General features: G+C 53.6%; 6 protein-coding genes across 6 annotated transcripts; 5 read left to right on the top strand and 1 right to left on the bottom strand.

Annotated features, from left to right (window-relative positions):
- Positions 1–351: 351 nt before the first annotated feature.
- On the top strand, positions 352–1,068 carry MYCGRDRAFT_94714 (uncharacterized protein; the record flags this gene model as incomplete). The annotated part of the gene is made up of 1 exon (XM_003850952.1): positions 352–1,068. One exon carries the CDS (start codon positions 352–354, stop codon positions 1,066–1,068), a length of 717 nt encoding a protein of 238 aa, XP_003851000.1.
- A 1,380-nt stretch (positions 1,069–2,448) lies between these two features.
- Positions 2,449–4,108, top strand: MYCGRDRAFT_94713 (uncharacterized protein; the record flags this gene model as incomplete). The annotated part of the gene is made up of 2 exons (XM_003850953.1): positions 2,449–3,551; positions 3,889–4,108. The coding sequence occupies 2 exons, from the start codon at positions 2,449–2,451 to the stop codon at positions 4,106–4,108; spliced, it is 1,323 nt and encodes a 440-aa protein (XP_003851001.1).
- A 2,931-nt stretch (positions 4,109–7,039) lies between these two features.
- On the bottom strand, positions 7,040–8,513 carry MYCGRDRAFT_94712 (uncharacterized protein; the record flags this gene model as incomplete). The annotated part of the gene is made up of 4 exons (XM_003850796.1): positions 7,040–8,179; positions 8,231–8,302; positions 8,354–8,404; positions 8,457–8,513. 4 exons carry the CDS (start codon positions 8,511–8,513, stop codon positions 7,040–7,042), a joined length of 1,320 nt encoding a protein of 439 aa, XP_003850844.1.
- A 1,103-nt stretch (positions 8,514–9,616) lies between these two features.
- On the top strand, positions 9,617–10,200 carry MYCGRDRAFT_94711 (uncharacterized protein; the record flags this gene model as incomplete). Its single annotated transcript, XM_003850954.1, has 2 exons — positions 9,617–9,734; positions 9,821–10,200. The coding sequence occupies 2 exons, from the start codon at positions 9,617–9,619 to the stop codon at positions 10,198–10,200; spliced, it is 498 nt and encodes a 165-aa protein (XP_003851002.1).
- A 2,521-nt stretch (positions 10,201–12,721) lies between these two features.
- Positions 12,722–13,237, top strand: MYCGRDRAFT_94710 (uncharacterized protein; the record flags this gene model as incomplete). The annotated part of the gene is made up of 1 exon (XM_003850955.1): positions 12,722–13,237. The coding sequence occupies one exon, from the start codon at positions 12,722–12,724 to the stop codon at positions 13,235–13,237; it is 516 nt and encodes a 171-aa protein (XP_003851003.1).
- A 494-nt stretch (positions 13,238–13,731) lies between these two features.
- On the top strand, positions 13,732–21,276 carry MYCGRDRAFT_94709 (uncharacterized protein; the record flags this gene model as incomplete). Its single annotated transcript, XM_003850956.1, has 7 exons — positions 13,732–14,133; positions 14,377–15,228; positions 18,321–18,773; positions 19,347–19,350; positions 19,849–20,173; positions 20,676–20,884; positions 20,963–21,276. 7 exons carry the CDS (start codon positions 13,732–13,734, stop codon positions 21,274–21,276), a joined length of 2,559 nt encoding a protein of 852 aa, XP_003851004.1.
- Positions 21,277–21,903: the final 627 nt, after the last annotated feature.

The following is a 21,903-nucleotide window of genomic DNA, read 5'->3' as shown; positions in this document are numbered from 1 at the left end:
AGTAGCCACAACTCGATCGATCTATACACACATTGCACAATGATGAAGCTCGGCATTGTGGCTTGCAATCCTCGAACAGGCTCCTCCAACTGTACCGTGGATGTGTAGCTCGATCCAGATCATGCTCTTCATGCTATACGGCACATGCGAGACCTCTCCGGTCGTGAAACACATGCGTTGCTCCACCGAATCAAAAGTGGGGCTGGAACTTTCTGAGCTGTTAACATTTCTGCTTCATCTTCTTCCAATCATCGATGCCGCACCGACATCAGAAAATCATACCAAATTTCAAAAGCAACACACTCCCATCCTCTCGGCTCTATAGCCATCAGCACAAGAAAAACTACAAACATGGCGTCCTACAACCCACGCCCAAACCCCAACCGCGGAAAACAAGTCGCCGACCCATCAAGTCTCATCCTCGCACCATCAAGCATTCCGCCACCAACAGCAACTCAACGCGCCGACCCAGCATGGATGACCTCCTACCAGACCCGCGTCCAAGCAGACCCCCTTCAACGTCAGCTCGCTGCCTCCGCTGCCGCCACCATCGCAACTCTGCCACCGAACACAACCAAGTCGCGCCAAACCGCGCCTGAATTCCCGTATGGCTTGCCCTCCTCCCTCGCTCACACGGACCTGGAGAAAGAGATCGCCGTCCCCGACGACTACGCGCCACCCGACAACACCACTTCAGGACTCGGACAATATAGGTGGAATGGAGTTTGGTACGAGATCCGGGCTGACGATCCACCGGAGTGGAAGTTGGGGTGCGCGAAGAGGAATAGGCCGGGGAGGGAGGATGTTACGGCCAAGCAGGCGAGGGTGATTGACGGAGTGGGAGAGTCGCGAGGCGTGAGGAAGGCTGAGAAGGCGTTGTTTGAGGAAGGAGAGCAGGAGGACGCGGATGGAGAGTATGTTGAGGGCAACAAGAGGAAGGGCACGACCGTGGTTATGGATGGTGGAACAGTACGTCAGAGTCCGAGGACGACGAAGAATACGAGCAGAGTCATGGAGGAGAGTGACGAAGAGCTGGACGAGGACACGATTGTGGTGCGGCACTGGTGATTGTCACCTGTGGGTGGCGAGTACTAGCATTGTGCCAAAGGTGGTGCTCGCAGCAAGAGAGGCATGCAGGATGGATCAGACGTGTGTTCAATATCTACCACTTCGTCCGAGCAGTGTCAATTACAGCATCCATTCCCCCAGAGGTTCTCAATGCTTCCAAAACCACCGATGGCACCATGCCGCCAATCGTCCAGAGCAGGGGTCTCTCATCCCTATTTCACGAAGCTCTCGATCACAGTGAGGGCGCACCAACCTCACAGGAAATCGCCGAGATATTCAAGCAGGTGAGCAGGACCTAGGATCGACTCAGTGGCTGGGCTCACTGTACTTTCAAAGAGTTGGATTTACACGCTTTGGCAACACGCGCCGTTCGCTACAAGACGGAACGACGAGACTGATGGGAATGTGGTCGTCCTGCACCAACTCGCGAACAGAGGCCGACAGTCGAAATGTACGACCACAGCCAAGCTAATCACTTCGAACATGCGGCGTGCTCTCGCTTCCCGTCGTACATCATAAACCCGGAGCACACTCTTCACTCTACAAATTGCAGCGGAATGATGGAATTCGAGGTTCGACGAGATGAGCACAGGCACGACAGCAATCAGCAAGCTTCGAACGCTCCCTTTGAGAGGTCAGTTTGTCGTAGACAATGGCATCGAAGGAGCGAGGTTCGACACCGAGGTTGCTAAATAGCCTGAAGCAAACATAGTAGCAATCACATCGGAGCGAAGCCCAACAAAGGCTCGCTTTCATCACGTCCAACTCACATATGTTCCCTTCGTAAACTCCTCGTGCTGTATTTGCACCATCGAAGTTATCATCTATACTCAATCAATCATCAACAACTATCCGTATACTGCTTCCACTCATTTCACATGTGCGAAGGGGATCCTCAGCACAGCCACACCTCTTCACTTCGACTATCACATGCAAGAGAAACATGAACTAGCGTGGAAATGTTGAGCCCAATCAAGGACGAAGAAGCGGCGGCAGCAACGGGTTCACGTCCACTTTGGGCAGGAGCGGGTTGATCGTAGCTTCCCTGTGTGGCTGGAGCGCGTCGTGACTTTGCACGAGGGATTTCAGCCTTCATGTTTACTTTCTGCTTCACGACACTTTTGCAAAACACTTCATCTTGCTCTTCTCCTACACGCTGATCAAGCCCAACGCTACAACAAGCGCCTTGCAAATCGGCACTGCTACATCTCCATTCGCATCGTAAGATCTATTGAGATACGCCTTGTTTCCCAGCCTGCTAACACCGCTTGCGCGCAGACACAAACTCCATTCCCCGTCCCAAGGCCTCATCTCAGTTTCGTTCAACATTCCTCAGCTCAACGGGCTTTCCGACCACGTTTACAAGCTACGATGCGCACAATGGCTTCAACCAACCCCTCCGCAACGCGCAAGCCAGCAAACCGCATGACCGCAGAGATTGCAGATTACAACGGAGTACCACGTTCAACTCAAGAACACGGCACCTTCAAGTGGACCAATCGCTCCTGGTACGCGATCGAGGACAAGACGCCGTGCGACTACCTGATCAAATACGAGACACGCGGCGTGGCCAAGGGGATGATCAGATTCGCGCGCCTCGAGGCCCAAACCAACGCGCCAATCTCAGTGGGTGAGCTTGCCGTGCGTGTCGCAGCATTGCAAGAGGCGCATGACGCGACTGCTTTGAGCGGACTTGTGCAGGCAAAGATGCGATTGAAGATCGGGCGACCTTGGCAGAGGGAGCTCATTGCCCGTGGATACAAAGAAGGGAACATCTCTCAGTTGTTCTGGGCAAAGATGGAGGACGGCGAAGGGGATGAGATTACGGTTGAGAAGGCGCCAGCGAAGGACGAGGATTCGGAAGAGGAAGATGATGAGGAAATGGGCGAAGAGATGGATGTGGACGAGGAGCAGCTCAGCGAGGGGTCCGAGGGCAATGACAACAACGTCGGCAACCAAGCTAGCGACGACGAACAGGTGCAGACGGATGGCTACCACGAGCATGAGATGGACGGCGAGGAGGGTCTAGTCACGAAGCAACGTGATGATGACGAAGGCTCCCTTGAAATCGAGTTGGACACTGCAGCAGATGGAGAGATGGATGGAATGGTCATCGACGAAGACATGGAGCTCGACGGAAAGGCGGACGTGGACGAGAGGCAGCCGGAGTCTGCGTCACAGAGCTCCAAGGGAGACGCCAACATCGAAGCAAGTGACCTGCAAGAGATGCAGGTCGACCGCAATGACGCCGTCGCCGAGGAGATGGACATCGACGAGGAGCTTATGGTCGAGGCGTCAAAAACCCCCAGCGGGCACGTCAGCATCGAGGCCGACGACACAAGCCAGACATCGGTCAAAGACAGTCTTAGCGTTGCGGCAGACGAAGAGATGGATTCGGACCTGGAGCGGATCTTCAATGGTGAAGGGGTTGACGAGAACACCGATTTGGCTGACTTGCAGCTGCTCTTCGCTGCTGGAAACTGGTAGGTCCCGGAACTTGACTCTCCAGACCCGCGCAAGCAGCACGCGAAGTGCCAACAACAAAATGGCGAGCAAAAAACAGCAGCACGTCTCAAGTGCTCCAGGTGGGGAAAGAAGACCAGCTCGTACCCGGTGTTCCAATTGCTCTTCAAACCACGACGAAAGCACCCGCATCTCCGCCTTCAACGATTCGAAGAGATTCTGCTTCCATACGTTCCTTCACTTCGTCAGTACACACGTCTCTTCAAGCCCGCACAACGCTACTGTGACGGCTCGGTCTGAGGACTTGCCTTGTCCCTCGAGCTTATTGGATCCATACACTACACCTTTCATCGACAGCTCCACCGCAGCGACACACGAGCAGGAGCGATGTCTACGCGAGGGAATCCGCTTTGGAATCCGCAAGAAGCCTTGCCAGGGCGATCATCGGTCGCAGTCGGTGACAGACTTGAAACAAAGCACTGAAAGGGAAGGCATTGAGGGTCAGAACGGATACAAGTTCTTGCCCCTTCCTGTGTCACCCATGCATATTCGTTCGAACAAGTATATTTTACCATAGCATTGCAATGAACCAAAACTCCAATCTTATCCCCCTGTCCAGTGTCTCTCTTTCTTACTGATGACATAACAAAGCAGCACATTCTTGGCGACCGAGAGCGACCTTCTTTGGTCTTGGAACAAAGACTCAGTTTCTGAGCTTGCCGGTCTCCGGTTGCCCTTCCCGAAAGCAGGAGGCTGCTTGAATTTTCGCTGACATTGATGTGAAGGAGACCAAAGTGCGGGTCCCGGAGTGGGAGGCCTCCGCCACGACACGATGTCAGTCGAGACCGGCGTCGAGCAGGCGAGCTGAGACGTTGAGCTCGTTGAGACGGAGACAAAGTCGATGGACTCCAATCGCATCTCAGCGTCGAAGATATGGCGGGGACCGTGGCCGCACAACTTGAAGACATTCTCGCGCGGGATGAAAAACGCACTGGTACCTTCGCTGCACGCCCAGCTTCTCGCAACAACGGCCCTGCGACACCAGTTTCCCCTCAATCCTCTTCGATCGAGCCCTGTATGTCACTGGCGGGCGACGAACCCGAAGACAAGCTGCCGACTGCTTCCTCGCGATGTCCTTCGTCGAGCCATTTAGGCCCACCGCTGAGAAGCTCCTCGACGCCAACGGTGACTCTTTCCCATATCTCTGTACAGGAATGAAGCCGCTAAGCGACCGCAACAAGAAGATGTCAACCAAGCGTGGTCTCGTCAACTTGCCACCGGGACAGTGTCTTTGCCAAGCTCGAAATTGTGAACGTAATCCTGGACCTGCACAAGACGTTTATCGGACCTGTGCGAAATCGAAGTCCTGATCTGGCGGCAGTTCGACTTTAATTCTCACTGGTACATACATCGCATGGTGGAGAGGCAATCCTATTGGCTGCGAGCGAGGAAGCATACGTGTCCAGCCTGCGAGGCTGTCCTTCGGCTCAACGCTCCAGCGGGCGTATTGTCCGCCGTGGGAGAAAGCAAGCTTTGATCTCTCGAGCTGCGACGACGATGCCTTCACGGCCGCAAGTATTGGTCCCGGTGAGTACCTTGATGAACATCATCGGACTGTCTTGAAGACGATTTCCTCGGGACTGACTCCAGCGAGCAAGACGATGACAGATAAGAGGAGGATATCGCGAATATGGGATGGATGGACATACTGCTTGAGCCGATTGCTATCATGACAACAATGACGGCTAGATCGAACCCCTGCCGGTACTTAGTTTGCGTTCCCAGGAGTTCGCAATGCGGTTGGTAGCGAATCTCAGAACCCTTCACAATGCAAGACCTGCAAGGACAGCCTTGCATAGAGGAGCGAGCTCGTCAGACACTTTAGGAATGCCAAGCCAATGCCTTAGAGAACAAGGAGCAACGTACAGAGATGGCGCTTCAGATCCAGCAAAGTTAGGAGCAAAACGCACCTCGAGGCAGTCAGTCGCTTCGAAGGCGAAGCGACCGGCGCTTTCAATGCATCCACCAACCGGTCCGCATCGTCGACCGAGGCTACTGTAACCGATCGCAACGTTCCCGGGTCAGCGAGTGTGCGGTCTGGATATTGGAGGCGAAATTGGCAGTGCAAGACTGGACTTGCGTGAGTGTCCTCGACCACGCCGACCGTACGGTGCATACTGCCGACTGACCTTCTCTGCCGGAACGTCCAGCCAAGCGAAGAGTAGACGACCGAAGATTCCATCGGCAGAAAGTCATCCTCAATTCGCTCCTGACTTAATTCCTGCCAATACACGAGGATGATTGCAAACCAACTTGTCCTCAAGTATATTTCGGCGTGCTCCATGACACCCTACGTTGGAAGAAAGCTGATGTCGTAATCGCGTTTCAAGAAGCCGACAGAACCTTGCTTCCCTCTTCACCACTTGAAGCCCGGCGAACGACAACGCGGCCGCAAAGAATACGGCAGACTCACGGTTGCCGCTCTATCAAAGCTCCTCGGACTTTGTGCTGTACCCGCCAATTTGGAGAGACGCTCGCCTTTTCCATACCCATGTGCGATACAAGAAGCGAAGAAAGCTGAGGTCACGATAGCGTTGCTAGGTTCGCCGGATCAGAAAGCCGATCAAACCTTGCACACCCTCCCATCCTCTCAACCCCAGAACCATGCATCAAGATCCATCCCAGCCAGCTTCTCACATCATCACCGCCACTGGTCACATCGCCCTTTCAAAGCTCTGCACGCTCGGTGCCAATTGTTTGAAAATGGTCACCTCCTCTGACATTGCTTCATGGTCTCGACAAGTCTGCCGCAGCTCCACCCATGCTTCGAACAGTCCTGCTTGAGCAGCAATGTACACCCTGAGAGACTTGTGATGCGCTTGCTCCAAAGGAGATTGGCCGATACGTGCTGTGGGGGTGAGATCGTGCACATGATCAAGGGTCTGCAAGGGACTATACGTTCACGGAGATTTGAAGTTCAAAATCTTATGACCGGTAGAGTCTGGTCGTTGGGATTTCTATCATTGCTCGGTCGAGAGGAAGTGGTATGCGGCCCCGTCAATGAGTTATCGAGTGATCACGGATCTATGAGTAGGACAAGAAGAAGACCACAACACAAGCTACCAGGTTTACGGGACGATGAGGAGACTGGAAAGTGTGGTCAAGAGATGCATCCTTGAATTCATGTCTGACAGATGTGTATGCTATGCTTTTGTTGTACTCTGATGCTTTACCTCAAGGGCGTACTGTACCCAAAAGAGTGTACTGTAATCAAGACCATGACGCTTTTGCCGCATGCCAGCGGGAGTATCGATGTCCAAATGCAAGTCTCAAGCCAAAGCAAGTCTCAATCCAAAGTCAAACCGCTTTTCGAAGTGCAAGTCTCAAGCCAAAGCAAGTCGCAATCCAGAGCAAAGTTCCGAGCGCCAAAGTGTGTATCAAAGTGTATCGTGTCTTTCTCCCATCAGAGTGGAAGATGTGTGGTATCCGTGGGCAAGGTGTAGGCCGCTCAGGTGGAGCGCTCGTCGTTGCCGGAGCGGGAGATGTCCGCCTGGCGGGTGGAGATGCCTACTGGTCCGTTGCGGGAGATGTCGGCCTGGCGAGCGGAGATGTTGTTGCCGTTGCGTGAGATGTCCGCCTGACGAGCAGCAATGTCGGAGGGTCCCTCACGGCTGATATCGGCTTGACGAGCAGTGATCCCCGCGGTACCGGTGCGGGAAATATCAGCCTGGCGAGCAGAGAGATCAGATCCGTTGTGGCTGATGTCGGCCTGGCGAGTGGAGACTTTGTCGCCGTTGCGTGAGATGTCAGCTTGGCGAGCAGAGAGGTCAGATCCGCCACGGCTGATGTCGGCTTGACGGGCAGCGAGCTGGCCTTCTCCCGAGCGTGAAATGTCAGCCTGGCGTGTAGAGAGGTTGTCGTTGCCGTTGCGAGAAATGTCAGCCTGACGCGTGGCGATGTCGAGATCTCCATCACGGGAGATGTCGGCTTGGCGAGCGACAAGGTTGGCCTCTCCGTTGCGCGAGATGTCAGCTTGACGAGCGGAGATTTCGCCATTGCGGGAAATGTCAGCTCGACGAGTCGAGATGCCTCCATTGCGGGAGATGTCTGCTTGACGAGCGGAAGTGTCTCCATTGCGGGAGATGTCGGCTTGGCGAGTGTCGAGGTTGGAATCACCGTCGCGAGAGATGTCTGCTTGACGAGCAGAGATGTCTTCATTGCGGCTGATATCGGCCTGGCGAGCGGAAAGGTCGTTGGACTCTCCATTGCGAGAGATGTCTGCTTGACGAGCGGCGACCTCTCCATGGCGGGAAATATCGGCCTGGCGAGCATCAAGATCGGCTGCTCCGCCACGGCTGATGTCAGCTTGCCGAGCCATGAGAGGCTCGTAGCCGTCGGTGGACATCATGTGGTCGTCGTCGCGGGTCATGAGAGAAGAGCCGGAAGCCCTAGTCGAGCCAATGTCCGCTCGACGAGCGAGGAGAGATGTAGAGTGAGCACGAGTGCCGGCAATGTCTGCCTGGCGCTTCTCCACCTCAGCGTTTCCACCCTCGCGGCTGATGTCGGCTTGACGACCTTGGAGGAGCCACTCGAGAGTACCGAAGTCGGCTTGGCGGGTGTTGAGGTTGTCGGTCTTGCTGATGTCGGCCTGAGAGGATATTAGTATTTGCGCATGAGGTGGACTGGGAGGAGAATGTACCTGACGAGCATCAATAGCGTTGACTTCGCGCTTCTCTACATCCGCCATGAGCTTGGTGGATCCGATGTCGGCCTGTGTATGTGTTAGCATTTGTGCAAGGTATAAGGTGGAGGTGTTCTGTACCTGACGAGCACCGATGTTCACGACCTTGGGATTGACCTTGCCGATGCGGAACTGTGAAGGTGTCAGTTGATATTACAAGGCGCATCGACTGGAAGACTCGTACCTGAGGGAGCGCAGAAGCCATGGCGAGCCCGCTGACGAGGGCGAGGGTGACACGCATGATTGCGAGTTCAACGGCTTGTCGGTTGGGGGAGTGGTCGTTGTATGGACTTGTGAGTGGTGGATGAGGATGTATGTGTATGTGTGTATGGATGAACGGGTGTCTGGACAAGGAGATGGGAATGAGAAGAGGGATGTGAAAGAAGAAGAGAGGAAGGAAAATGGAAGGCAAAGGTGTTTTTGTGTTCGTGCAGGAGTCTGAGCACGGAGCACAATCAACGTGGGTATGGACCCACAATCAACGTAACGTGTTGAGCCATATGCAATTCACCAGCCGGGGGATGTCGGATCAAGAGTCGAAACGTTGAGGGTTCAGGTGAATGGCAACTTGTGATCGAGAGTGTGCGTGATCTGTTGGTACGCGGGACCAGAATCCAAGTGGAGAAACGGCATATGCGGCGAAAATGCATGTGGTGGTCGGGATTCAGGGGTAATCACAAGCAAGGGGTGGCTCGCAATCTTGTGATTTTGGGAGGGCTCCACACGATGGTTTCTACTCCGGTGTCGACAGGCAAAGACGGTGCCCATGAGAGAGCGGAGCGCGTCCAACAGAAAAGTGTTGCAAAGCCTTGTCTCCAAATCGATTGCAAGTCGTGCTTTCATCCGTCCCAGGGAGTTGGTGTGTCTGTGCGCCGTCAGCAACAAATACTCGACAACGCCTCTGCCATCAGCAGCCGCAATACCTCTGCCATACCGACAGCACTGCCAGCATCTGCAGCTCGAAGCACGTGGATCATCTCTGCCCTCCTCACAGCAAACCTGGAGCCATATCATTCTCCCACAAACAACCAGGTCAAACATACAGTCGCCGGAAGATTGCTTCGCTCTCCCTGCCTTGTCATAGAAACGACTGGAGAGGAGTGTCTCTCTCGCGATCACAAGCTCCGCACAACCACCAACCTCGCCGCAATGCCTAACGTCGCGTAGGAGATTGTCGCACAGGATCAATACTGAAACAAACATCGTCACATGCCAAGCGATTTTCCTTCGCCGCAAACTTCAAACCCTCGCCGTCCGAAATTCTCCTCTCTCGACCATCCACACCGTTTCACTCTCACCGCTCTCCAGAAACGCACCACCCACCACACCACTGCCGCCATCATCATGCCGCCCCAATGGCCCAAGGCGCCGGAGCCGACCACAGGCGACTACGAGGACATGCGCCTCTGGAACAACGACGGCCTCCCGCCACCGGACACAAACGACGTGCAAGATGCCCACGGTGGGCAAAATGATCTCAGTAACTCTCCCTCCTCCCCTCCTCTCCCACTCACAGTCACCTGTACTAACTCCGTCTCTCCCTCCCAGACCGCGGCAAACCCCTCTACGGCGCCCCCAAAATCTCCGCTCGCGACTCCCTCCGCTCCGCCCGCTTCGCCGAAGTCGGCCTCGAAGCCGGCGACCACGAAGTCGCCACCCACCCCTCCCGCGCCACGTGGTACTGGCTTGAAGAACGCAAGAAGCGACTCGGCGGACTGATCGAAGGCATCGATGAAGAGCTCGCGGAGATGGAGGAGAGGCGGAAGATGTTGCAGGCGCAGAAGGATTCTTTGGAGGCCAAATTGAGGGCGGATCAGGAGAAGAAGGGAGCGGAGGGAGAGGAGGGACGGAAGGCGATCGAGGTGCAGAAGAGGTATGACGACTACTTGCGCGGGGAGGGGGAGGAGTTGGATTTGGAGGTTGAGTAGGGGAGGGAGTGGGTGGTTTGGGTTGTGAAGTGAGTGGGAGCATTGTCGCTTTCGGTTGCCAGGTTGGCGGATGAGCGACACCATCGAGGATATGATGGATTGCGTTCTGCTACTTGCTGTCGTTCTTACGAGATGCTGTCTGGTGGGTTTCTGAGATCGCAGACGTTGCGGTCACCGACCCGGAGATAACAAACTACCATGCTGCGTTTCTCCTGGCCGTCTCATCTCTCCTCCATCATCTCATCAAGCTTACTCCGGCTGCAAGAAGCCCACATCAAGTCTCCTTCCTCACCACGTCCTTCAAGCAGCGCGCAGGTCCCCTTTTTCCGCAGCACTGACAGCTACAGCGACCGCAAAGAGCCAGCAGTCCGACGTCGTTTACGACCGGCGGCAGCACGCCTCGTCTCAGCATCGCGGGCCCGATCGATACCACTCACAGCCTCAACCGCGACGCCAAAGCTGGTCGAACATCCCCCGGTCGCCCTCGCAAAGCCACCCACTCTCTCTTTCACATCCGTCTGGAATCCCTATCGAAACCTCGAAGACGATGCTCCCCTCACCCTGAATGAAACACTTTCGGCGTATCTTTCTTGCCGGTCGCTTACCGTCCCTCAAAGGTTCATCGAGCTGCTCGGTCGACGAACCTGCCAGCATCAGGGTACTTCTGCATCCTCCTTACGATCCAGCCAACTGGAGGACTGAGATGAGTGGTTCCGAAGCCATCATCCCATTGCGACTGCTGAAATCGTAGAGCATCTCCAATGAGCCAACAGGTCTCCAGAGAGGCAACAGGCATTGCCGTGATCTGGTGCAGTTTCAACGGTCTGGTACCACACAGCGGACACGAAAGCATCAGGACTAACATACCGGCTTCAACAAGAGCCATGTTTGTAGCCACTCGACCTCCTGATCCCGTGTACAGGAAATCTTGCAGAACTGGAGACCTGCGGCTCATGGCGAGTACATTTTCAGGAATCCATCCTCACAGATAGCTCCGGAGACAGCTCTCACTGTGAAGACTTCGGCAGGTCGAAGCAATGACCCGATCAGTGTCCACTCGGCCCCTTGGGCCGCCAAAGAGCAGTACAAGATTCCTTCAGCAGGATTCTGTACATAGCTTGATTGCGTTGTGAAGACCTTGCTCGCGACGACCGGGTCGGGCAACGTCTTTATGTGCACATCGAGCAGAGTTGGGTTCGTGGTTGGAAGGGAGATGATTTTCCGAAACTACACCGCTGCATGCCAGCTTTTGGGATACTTTCAGCTCGTTGCGAGCGTTACGGCGAACTCATCCTCACGGCTTATCTCCGTAGGAGTCCCTCAAGATGACCGAGCGTCCGGAGACCCATCCAGCAGCTGCGTGTGAGGAATGAGACAAGGTCAGATGGAGACCAGGTCTTCTCCGCGACAGCAAGAGAGGTTCGACTTCTAAGATCGCGCTTGCCAGGCTCAACTTCAATCACCGTCCGTCCGCCGCACAAATCGACGAGATGAGCCGGAAGCGCTCGCGAGAGCATCTTGTGGGCTATGACATCTCAGTGGAATAGGTTGAACTCCTGTGGTGACGATCATACGAGATGTCCATAGCGAGTAGCACTGTGATAGAGAAGCGAGAATGATAGCAGCAGTCATCATCGCTCCATGAGGCTCCACGATTCGATGGGAGGAGGAGGAGCAGTTCTGTTTGCTCAGGCTGAGCACGAAGAGTCGTCAACCAGACCGGAAAGCTGATGGGGTTCGAGATTGGAGCCACATCTGGTCTTGAGCTTGTAGATGTACATGAGTGTTCCTGTGAAGGCGATGCTGAGGTGATGCAGTGTAGACGAGGGCGACGGAGGCGGTTCGGGGGTGGATATGACGTGCTTGACGTGGTCTCGGAGGTTGGTATAGCATTACCTGTGTGAGTCGTGATCCATCCTCCCTGAAGGACGTGTTTCGACGCCCTACTGCCGTCTGCTACAAAGGTACAGAGCAGCTCATGCACTTTGGCCTCGCTAGAGGGCCAAGCAAAGAGACTCAAGCATGACACATGATTCTAGTTTAGACACATGGAAACGTGCAGATAAATCCGTGAGGGAACCCGACAATCGCAATCATATCAACAATGCAGAGTCTGCTAACAGCAAACACGAGGTAGAAGATCAACCCTTCACTCGTTCCTTTCTGATCGATCTTCTGCTTCACTCTCCCTGCAAAGCACATCCGGCCGTTCACCTTTTCTATAGGTCTGCTCGCAGACTTCCGCATTGACGAATCTGGACCTGAAGCTGCCGATCTCCTATATATTCTACGCCTCTTCCCCTCCACCGATCCTCTTCTTCTTCTCAACACACACACACACATCCCCGGTATACGCAAAGCAACAACACAACTTCTTCGGCAAAACACTCCCTCTCGGTCTTCTCCAACAGGCGCAACGCCACTTCGACCGACACTCGACATCTATACTCAGTCATCATCGACGAAACCTCACAACGCTTCTCTCAACGAGTTTCATCAACACCTTCAAGACTTCATCATCATGGCCATCCAATGGACCAACGAACGCCGCCACGCCCTCCATCTTCTCTTCAACGATCTCCCAAACCTCAACGACGACCAAGCCGCCCAAGTCTTCAACCGACTCTTCGGCACCAACGCCACCGCGCAGTACCTACGCAGCCACTACGACAACCGACACGGTCCTCGTCGCATCGACTGGCGCGCAGAGATCGACCGCGACGATGGCAACTACACCCCAGCGCAAGAAGCTACACGCCAGGATGTTCGCGCCGACATCTGGATAGCAATGGTGCACCTGGGCCTCACGGCGCAGGCAGGCTTCACCGACGTCGGCACGGTGCAGTTCTTTTTCAACCACGCCGTTCCTGCTCGCGTCCTCGCGTTGGGCAACAATTTAGGTCTTCTCGCTCAACAACCACCACCTGCAGGACCGCCAACGTACCCTGCGCCAAACATCCACCCGGGCCAGGGTCCGCCACCTCCATCTGGTGCAGGCCTGCCAGTCCCTCCGCCGAGAAACTTGCGCCCGCGATAGACTGCTTCCTGGCAGCAAGGCGGAGGCACTTCACTGGTCCCGAACTGCTCACTCCTCGATCGCGCTGGGAGACTCAAGTTTCTCTGTCAGACTCGTCAGCACCTTGCGCATTACTTCAGCTTCCGACTCTTGCAGCGCGGTACTGTGGTGGAAGCAAAATCCGAAGACTCTGAACTTCTTCTCGTCCTCCCAGGAAGAGGATCAGAGGGAATCAACAAAGCTGCGGCTGGAGAGATTGGAGAACTTATTCTTTACGGCCATGCCACGGGATGGCGAATGGCATCACGCAGCTGTCCCTTTTTGCGACTCGCGATGTTGACCGCACTTTTCTTGTACTTTTTAAATTCAAAAGCAATTTACTCTCTCTCTCTGTCTTTGCTGTGTTCTACTCTGTGCTTCTGATCACTCTCAATCACTCATGTCTATGTAGAACTCTCTTTCCAACGACAAAACAACTCATCCATCAATCACCCGCCTTATACCCTCTCATCACCATGGCTGCACAACAAACTCTCCTCGACGCATCGTTTAAAGAACAGGTTGCACCAGTCCGTGCGCTCATGGAGAAGCTCAAGCAGGCATACTCCCATGGCGCCAACCCAGTCGTGTTCGCACCGAGCCTCCTGCATGGCAGCCAGCGTGAAGTCTTCTTGCGCATTGTGCGGCGACTCGAAGCATACGTCAGGGGGTCCATTGGGTCTTTAGGAGGTCGAGGCCACGATCCAGCTATTCTCATCATCAAGAACAACATGAAGACGACAGTGGAGGCGGCGATCACTGAGTTGTTGGCGGGCAAGTGCGTTCGATCACTCTCGACGCCAGGTTTTGACGCTGCGACTTCGGACGATGAGGTTGTTAATGGGTCGGCGCAGAAGAGGACGATGCGAAGGACGACAGTTAGTACACTCGCTCCAGTCTTCTTGACTTCGGGTTCTGACGTATCTGTACCCTGTGCGATCTGAACATGGCTACCAGTGACGGCTCCGACGAGCAATTAACAGCAGCTCCTTTAACGCTAGACACGTCGCAAGCTGACATTCGGCCATGAATTCAGCTTCAGGAAATTGTAACCTGTCGTGAATTTCCAGTGCTTCTCAAAGTCGTGGACTCTCCCTACACTTCACCTACGTACACGCTAGCGCTTTCCCTTCCACGCTCGACTTCTCAAACCTGAGTCCCACACAACGCTTCACTTTCAACTTCAAATTTTCCTTCACAACCAGTATCTTCCCGAGTCCCGCGCACCAAAGCGCACTCACAACGAAATGTCCGCCTCCACCCCTCAAACCCACAACCGCGCCGACCGCCCCATCATCAAGCGCGGCGCATGGACGATCGAAGAGCGAGCCTGCCTCCACCTCGCCTGTACAGAATACAATCTCCGAGACGACGAGTTAGTTGCGATCCTTCACGCTGCAAACCCTCAATTCAAGCAACAAGGCCGCAACTATAACTTCATGCACTTTCGCGATGAGTGGAAACATCGCTTCAAGGATGGGAGGCCAAAGATGTGGAAGATGATCGACAAGAAGAGCTATGATCCGGAGGAGTATACGGAGTTTGAGGTTCAGAGGGCGAAGACCGTTGCGGCTGCGAGTGTGTTGGGGGTGGTGTTGAGGGCGAGCACCGCAAAGAATGCGCAGAAACTATACTCGCCTGTTGAATCTGCTCCTGGCCTTGCGTCGACAAATCTGGCCGTTCCAGCAATCGGGACAGCAAATAGTTCCCCTTCACTCACAGGAGAGGAAGCTCCTGCTTCTTCAGACGGCAAGATGCTTCGCTTTCGACCCGACACGCAGCAATCAGCGCCAAAGATTCCTCCGAATGTGCTCTCGTCAATGAACTCATCAACACAACCGACGGGAAGATCGTTCGCGACAACAACGCCACTATCCCGACCTGAGCCCATCTTCAAAACATCTGGCGCTGCGAAGCGAAAAGCCAACACCCCAGCTACAGACCATCCATCGACTCTCCCGCAGGCGATGGATGTCAGCAACAACACTACCACGGGACTGCTTACCTCCCAAGCTTCCTCCTCAGCAACTCAGAAGAGCAGACCATCAGCCACGCCGACTCCAGTCACCTCAAGCACCCAAACCACATCAGTGCTCTTCATGGTCTGGTGGATTTGGTTAATGGTGGTAGTTGGTGCGGTTACCGGTTGGTATGGTGAGCGATTTCTCGTCTGTTAGTGGTAGTGGTAAGGATTCACGTATATACCGGTAACTAGCGGAAATAGCTCCGAACTAATAGGATTAATGGATATACGGCCAAGCTATAAACCTCCTTTTCACGCGTTGTTGTTGTATACCAGCCCTTGCTATTGCCCTTATTTACCACCTTATTTATCACCTCTTAATGCACTAAAACCATGCCCTTCCAATAGCTAATCACCTCTACCGGCACTACGGATGCTATCGTCCTCAATCCCTTAAACCCCCTCTTCGACAAGCCCTTATTGCCTAACTACTTAACTATTAATAGCGTGAAATACATGCGTTAGATTAAGTTCGCAAGCAGCAAGAGCCTCCGGAAGCGCAAGAGCGAGATATAGAACTATGGCGAGCAGCTAGTGCATCTAGTAACTGGTAAATCGCACTACTATTGCTACCTCTGTAAGAGCGAGAGAAGGAAGCAGGTGTTGCCGGTGCTTAATAGCAATTAAGGCCCCTTAACACACCTTCTAAAGACTTATAGCGTCGACAAGGATAGGTGTTAAGTAAAGAAGGAAGCTTACAAGGGCCTAGTTACCTCTATAGTGTCGGTAGTAACGAGCAACAGTCTAGACCGCTTTAAGCACCTCCTTGTGCGTTAGATTGTGTATTGCTATATCGCCTTCTACATGCTCGAAAACGAGTACTTCCGAGCTCTTGTATCCTTTATAAACAAGGGCCTCGCAGGCTATCTTCCTCGCGCTTCTTCGACGATTCGGAGGTGGGTAATAGCTAAGTATTAGGCTCGGAAGGAGGCGTTAAGGTTAGAGTTAAAGGAAGCACTAAGCAATGTGCATATCTCGTTCGACGGCTGGACGAGTCCAAATGGATATGCGATGTTTAGTATATCCGCTTACTTCGTCGACAAGGGCGGTAAAAGGAGGACCGAGAGACTGGCGTTTAGAAGGATTCGTAGCGAGCACACTAGTGTTAATATCTCTGTGCTGCTGTTAGAGGTTATTAAGGAATATAGCATTAAGAAACGCACCGGATACTTTATAGCCGATAATAGCTCTAACAACGACCCTGCTATCGATGCGGTCCTAAAGCACCTGTATCCAAACCGCACCGCCAAATGGCGCAAGGGCAAGCGGCTCCGGTGCCTTGGCTACATTAACAACCTTATTGCTAAGGCTATGTTGCTTAGCAAGGGCAGTAGTAAAGCGATAAAGGAATTAGAGCGGCAGGTCGAGAAGGGTGCTCTCGAGGCGGTAGAGACGTTCTGGCGTGACCGCGGAGCGATTAGAAAGCTCTACAATATTATCCGGTAGATAAGGGCGTCGACGCAGAGGATAGAGTCGTTTATAGAGGTTCGGTGCAGTAGTGCGGCGGTGATGTTTAATAATTTAAAGGTAAGTAAATGTTTTTGAGGATCTCGAGATTTGACACTAGTAGAGCTTAAGCTGTGCGGGAACGGCCGAAATTTCACTAGCAGCTGCTCTAATTAGCCGCTCTACACGCTAGGGAGCTGCCGTTAGAATTTCGGCCGCTACCGCAGAGCCGCAACCCCGCTAAGAATACTAACTTTAAGATACATACCTTCTTCCTTTAACTAACAACACCCTTACAGCTTATCTAAGACAACTCCACACGCTAGAACTCGTTCTACTACATGCTCGGTCGAGCGTGGAGTATAAGGGAACGCCTTACAGAGTTCTGCAGGCTCTTCCGAACCGACCGCACCGTCCGAGACAACACCCTTACCGCGAATAATTAGCAGCAGATTAACCGACTTTACAACGCCCTCTACGTCTTCGAACTTATAACAATAACTACTTAGGGCAACAGGAAGCACCTCTTTAAGTAGTATCCAACTCTGTAGTTTACGCTAGACTACACCTCTAAGTTCTTAGCTGAATTTAAAGAAGAAGCCCTAGTAGATAAGCAGTTTAGCTACCTCTTAGCTTGCTGTAACCACGCATGGCTAAAGGCTGAGAAGTATTAGAAACTCGCTGATAAGATGCTAATAGTGTATGCTGCCGTCGTCCTTAATCCGACATTAAAGATAGGCTAGTTCGAGGACATTTGGCTTTATAGCACCGCTAAACAACAGGGCTATATTAAGCAGGTTCGAGAGCTTGTTATTAACCTTTGGATTAGTAACTACCGCCCTTCTACCGCTCCTTCTACCGCTCCTTCTACCGCTCCTTCTACCGCACGCGCTCTTAAGAGCGACGACCTTTACGAACACCTCCGCGACTTTAAACGACGTAAACTTAATACCCCCTTCGCACGCGTTAATCCCCTCGATAACTACATCTCTACCGACTGCATACAAGACACACTAACCGAGCCCCTCGACCTCCTTTAATACTAGTTTGAACGCCGCCATACAGAGCTAGAGCTCGCTCGCATAGCGTTTAACACACTGGCTATTCTAATCATAAGTAATAAGGACGAACGAGCCTTCTTAGCTGGCAGGGATCTTGTTGGATACCGCCGTTCTTATCTGCAAGAGGATATTATCGAGGCGTGCAACTGTTTAAGAAGCTAGTACGGACTACTAACACAAGGAACAATAGCATTTAATAAGGATTAAGAGGTGGTGCAATATAAATACACGAAGAAGGGCACTATTAGTTTATTAAGAGCCGTTTAAGAGCATAAGAAAATTGACGATATAACACTAGCAGATACACCAGCAGATACACTATTAATTTAAGGCGTTTGGGCCTCATTTTTTAAGCTCCTTCCTAATCCGGTAATAGTCACCATTTGGTGCAGTTGGTGAGTGATTTACCGGCTGTTGGTGGTAGTGGTGAGAGCCCTACCTCCACCGGTAACCACACCATGAAGAGCACTGAACCACATTCGCGTCGGCGAATCAGACTCGTCCCGTGGTTCCTCCACTAGTACCACCCTCTCAGTCCAATCCAACCCCTCAACCACCCCATCTCCACCTCCAAACCCTCCCCCTCCGCACCCTCAACATGCTGCACTTCATGACCCTCGACCTCTTCCCCGAAATGCCACCCGGCCTCCGCGTCGCCTCTCACACCTCCGACCGCTTCCGCGATAACTCACCCATCTACAACCACGGCGGACAAGTCTTGAGGATCTTCTTTCCTTCCACCCAGCTTGAGGAAGACGTCATGGTGTGCGATACCACAGTATGCACGCAATGCAATCCGGCGGCGGACGCGGAGGGTATGGGGAGGAATTTGCCGTTCGTGCATTTTGAGAGGGATTGTCGGATGGAGGGATGGGAGGTGGGGATGTTTCAGCCGCGGTTGGAGCAGAGGTTTTATGAGTTTGAGCCGTTGCACAGGGGTGGGTTGGCGGAGGTCGGGTTTGTGGGGGAGGGAAATGTGTGGGTCAAGGTGAGGGCGAGTTGCTGCGAGGTGGGTGGGTGTGCTGGGTGTCAGGGTGTTCCGGTGGTGAGAGGACAAGTCTGCGAGGAGGGCGGATGAGATCAAGATACGGTGATGAAGAACGCTCTGGAGAAGACCAGACCTTGGTGGGTTGGCACATGGTCGAGTGCGGTTTGAAGGTCGAGGTAGGCTTGCTGAAAGTCGGCCAGAAGACTCTCTTCAACACCCATAGGATATGACAAGAGCTTCTCCGGGATGCATGCAAAGTTATGGGGAGTGATGTGAAGAGCCGAGAACAAGACACACCAGCAAGATTCTCCGAGTTTCGAAAATTGGAATCGGGCACCATGCGTTCGTCCTTTGCATGGACAATCTCGCGAATTCAGCACGCATAGAGTGCACCGCAAGAACAGTTCAGGTTCAGAACCCATATCGGCACCCTCGTGAGGTCATTTGACAAGACGGTCGCAACTGTATCGCATTGCATGCAAATTGAGCGTTTACTCGACGCTCCGTGTCTCTGTCCAAGATGTCTCGCTTATCGATGAGCGGAAAAAAGCCGTATAGAACGATGGCTTTCAGGTCAGTGCGTCGCTTCTGCTCCCTTCCGTTTTGACCGAGACCATCTGTATATGTTGTTCCACGTTGCTTTCAATCCGAGGTCTTAGGGGTCTGACCTCGATAGTTCACGAAGGACGATTGTAGACGCCTCCAGCGCTGATCTTGGTGGAAGTGAAGAACGAACCAGCGAGCGGCACTGGAAAATGTAAGAACGGTCGTTGGTGCTGGGTGAGAAGAAGTACGAACACGGCAAGCCGTTCACCCCAACCACCGCATACACCAACAACGGAGCCAAGACAGCGCGCAACGGTCAATGGGTTCCTCCCCTGACCCTGGCAGACAAGGTTTTCACCGGCACGCTGACCAAATGCACACTTCCCACAGAGGTGGACTGGGATACTATGCCGCCGTCAGTGGTGAGGCAAGTCCACGCTGCAGCAAACGACGACACCGTTGCCGCGGAAGACCGCAACGCTCTCCAGCATGGCCCACGGAGGTCGATTGGGACTGGATGGACGCGAAGATCATGGAGGAGGTGCGGGAAGCCGGCAACGACATGTCCCTCTCCGAGGACGACCGCTCGACCCTCCACCACGGCTGGGCTTTGGAAGCAGAAACGTTGCCACCAAGCTCACGAACACGAAGGGCGCACGCTTCGCGGACCCTTTACCCGCGCAAATACCGCTGCAGAACAAGGACGCGGCAAAACCACTGCACCGGCTACTCTTCAACATTACCATGTTCCGATCACGATGGGAAGCCATTGACTACAGCGGACGACATTCTCGCAGGAACGCGGCTCCTGGGTACGAGAAGGACGACACCATCGCAGTTGAGCATGGCTCCTGGTACGAGACGAACGGAAGAGATGGTAGAGCACGGCTCTGGGAACCCATCATCCACGTGAACAACACACACCAGCGCACCAGCGCACCAGCGCATCCGTTCCCTCCTTGCTGCCCGTTATTCTATACCGAGTCTGGCATAGCTATGACTCAAATCTACCCTCATCGGCCGCTAATAATCCTTTCTACCCACACAGTTCAATGCTGGGTCGACAGAGTTATAACGTCGCATACTGCCATCCCTTTACATGCCCAGCTGCTACTCATGACGCGATCGGGAAGGAGCGGGTCCGATATGACTGGGCTGGCGTGGTTAGCACAGACCTCTGGCTCATTCCGCACTTGCTCGCTGAACATCAACTTTCTTCGTCGCAGAATCTGTCTGTTACCTCGACTTGCAAACTCAAAAAGTCCTTGCAACCTCCGCGCATTCTTCACCAGCTACTAGCAACGATTGAATCGCATCGCTAGACCCGCACGCACTCATTCTACGTGCACACTCCAGCACCCACGCATCAACTCACCTCCTGTCGATTCAACATTACTCCTCACCTACGAGTCAAGGCCTACTCTCGACCATGTCAGGCAGATGGTGGAGGGAAGAGCGCATTGCTCTCCACATCCTCTTCACCGAGTTCGACCTCACCCTGGATCAAATCTACGACATTTTCGGTCGGTTCTCCGGAGAAGCTCTACGAGAGGAAGACGCCCAAAGTATACCGCGGCCAACCTACGCAGTGGTGAGTGCATCCCAAACCCACCAGTGATCAACATCAGCTAACATACGAACAGAGTTCAACGGCCGCTGGCTAGATAGTCGCTCACAAACTTGGAACGACATCGAGAAACCCAACGTCAAATTCGGGAACGTCAACAACCTGACTCAGCAAGAGCAAGACGAGCGCACGCGTGTGCGGGACGACATCATCATCATCGCGGCCGATGTGGGGGGTACGAACTGGCTTCGCGAAGAGGCCGACGGGAATATCGTGCCACCCAATGCGCCAATTGTGCTCAACCCTCGAGTATTAGTCTTTCGCCCGACAATGCCAACTGCGGCGGAGGTTGCGATTGCGGCGGAGAAGTTCCCAAGGATGCATCGATGAATTTGGATGTGATGACTCCTCCTCAGACGTTACTCTCTACCCTTACAGCTTCATCTTTCGCTCCTCGCTTTTCTTCTTTCCAATTCCCTCCTCCAGCAATGCCATCGTAGTCTGATACACAAGTACCATCTGACGCAGCATCCTCGAGCGATTTTGAATCCTACTCCTCTATCTTTAACACATCTCAGCAACTCATGCAGACGGCAATGCGATAAGGCTCAACCACGGGCAGGGTATTCTGGACTACGCTGTTCGCAATAGCTTGTCAACCTTGGAGTGGCGTGAGGCAGCGCGAGACTTGGTCAAAAAGCTGCGGTCAATGTGCTGCTTGCTCCGAGTAATTCATGCGAACGTCTCCAGGGCGATTTCTTCGGGACTCTCGTACATTGCGGACCTCCCCAAATACCTCGCCGAGCCCTTGCAGAAATCGATCGGAAAAAATCGTAGATATCGCTTGGCTGAAACGGCGACTGAAAAGGCGGACAACAAAGCCAGCACGAGACGTCGTCGTCGTAAGGATGTTGAGCGATATCCGGAGATGGCGCGGACGGGATAGGTTGCGAATGTCACAGCCAGAGATCGATGGAAGGGACAAAAGCTTCCAGCACAGACATTGAGTAGGAGTCG

This window comes from Zymoseptoria tritici, chromosome 7, assembly GCF_000219625.1.
Source record: "Zymoseptoria tritici IPO323 chromosome 7, whole genome shotgun sequence".
Taxonomy (NCBI): domain Eukaryota; kingdom Fungi; phylum Ascomycota; class Dothideomycetes; order Mycosphaerellales; family Mycosphaerellaceae; genus Zymoseptoria; species Zymoseptoria tritici.
The sequence above is the reverse complement of the archived record's forward strand: the minus strand, read 5'-3'. Positions and strand labels throughout refer to the sequence as shown.